Source organism: Cajanus cajan, chromosome 6, assembly GCF_000230855.2.
Source record: "Cajanus cajan strain Asha chromosome 6, NIPB_CcT2T_4, whole genome shotgun sequence".
Taxonomy (NCBI): Eukaryota; Viridiplantae; Streptophyta; class Magnoliopsida; order Fabales; family Fabaceae; genus Cajanus; species Cajanus cajan.
The window spans coordinates 11794663-11795864 of record NC_138522.1 but is presented as its reverse complement, the minus strand read 5'-3'; the positions used below and the strand labels follow the sequence as shown (position 1 = coordinate 11795864).

The window sequence follows — 1202 nt, the reverse complement described above, 5'->3', positions numbered from 1 at the left end:
CGATCATGGAAAATGAAGAACAAGCCATAAACCTACCACCCCTCTTCAAAGGAGCAAAATATGACTACTGGAAGCAAAGAATGATTGCATTCTTTGATGCATGTCATATAGACATGTGGGACGTTGTTGAGCAAGGAAACTACATTCCCTTAGATTAAGCCAGCAACGAGAAACCCAGAGCACAATGGATTGAAGAGCAAAAGAAAAGATTCATGCTGAACTCCAAAGCACGCAATGCACTCATGTGTGCTCTATCTGAAGAGGAATACACTAAAGTTCACAGCTTCAGAAGTGCCAAACAAATGTGGGACACCCTAGCTCTAACCTATAAGGGGTTCCTAGAGGTAAAACGCAACAAGCTAAGCTTGTTGGCACGTAAGTATGAACTTTTTGAGATGGAAGAAAGTGAATCTATACAGACTATGTTTGGAAGATTTCAAACCATCGTAAATGAACTTTCTTTTCTAGGTAGAACTTATGATAATTTTGATCATATTGACAAATTACTTCGTAGTTTACCCAGAAAATGGAGACCACAAGTCACTGCTTTGAGAGCATCCAAAAATCTGGAAAAGCTCTCTCTGGAGGAACTCATTGGACTCCTTAAAGTTCATGAGCTGAAGTTACAACAAGATGATGCTAGGAGAAAATAGAAGTTTATTGCGTTAAATGTGAAAAAGACAAAATCAACACCATCCTCCTCAAAAGCGCTAAAGATTAATGATACGTTCGATGATAGTTGCAATGAGGGAACTTGTGACACAGACGATGAAATATCCTTCTTGTTAATGAAGATTCATTCAATAATGAAGAAAAAGGGAGGAATTCGATGGAGGAAATACAACAGACCTTCCTGAGAAAAGGCATAACCATTGTGCTATGAATGTAAGAAACCTGGACATTACAAAATAGAATGTCTGAAACTCGAAAAATAAAAGGAAAAAGAGAAGAAAAAGTTGATCCCCTTCAAAAAGAAGAAAGCCATGATGGCCACATGGGAGGATCTTGACACAACATCATTAAAGGAAGACGAAGAAGTAAACATATGTCTCATGGCAGACGCAGACTCATCATTAGAATCAGATAATAAAAAGGTAACTGAATCTGACCTAAAAATTCTTAAGCATGCATATAATCAACTTTTATCAGATTCAGCAAATATTTCTACAACATATAAGGAACAAAAGAAAAGAAATTTGGAA

At 37.0% G+C, this 1202-nt stretch overlaps 1 protein-coding gene across 1 annotated transcript; it reads left to right on the top strand.

The window, feature by feature from the left end:
• The first annotated feature begins 212 nt into the window (after positions 1–212).
• LOC145958560 (uncharacterized) lies at positions 213–653 on the top strand. The gene has a single exon (XM_083076066.1). The coding sequence runs from the start codon at positions 213–215 to the stop codon at positions 651–653; it is 441 nt and encodes a 146-aa protein (XP_082932192.1).
• Positions 654–1202: the final 549 nt, after the last annotated feature.

What these genes read in the sequence shown, in the direction of transcription:
- LOC145958560 (XM_083076066.1), top strand. Translation starts at nt 213, where the DNA reads ATGCTGAACTCCAAAGCACGCAATGCACTCATGTGTGCTCTATCTGAA.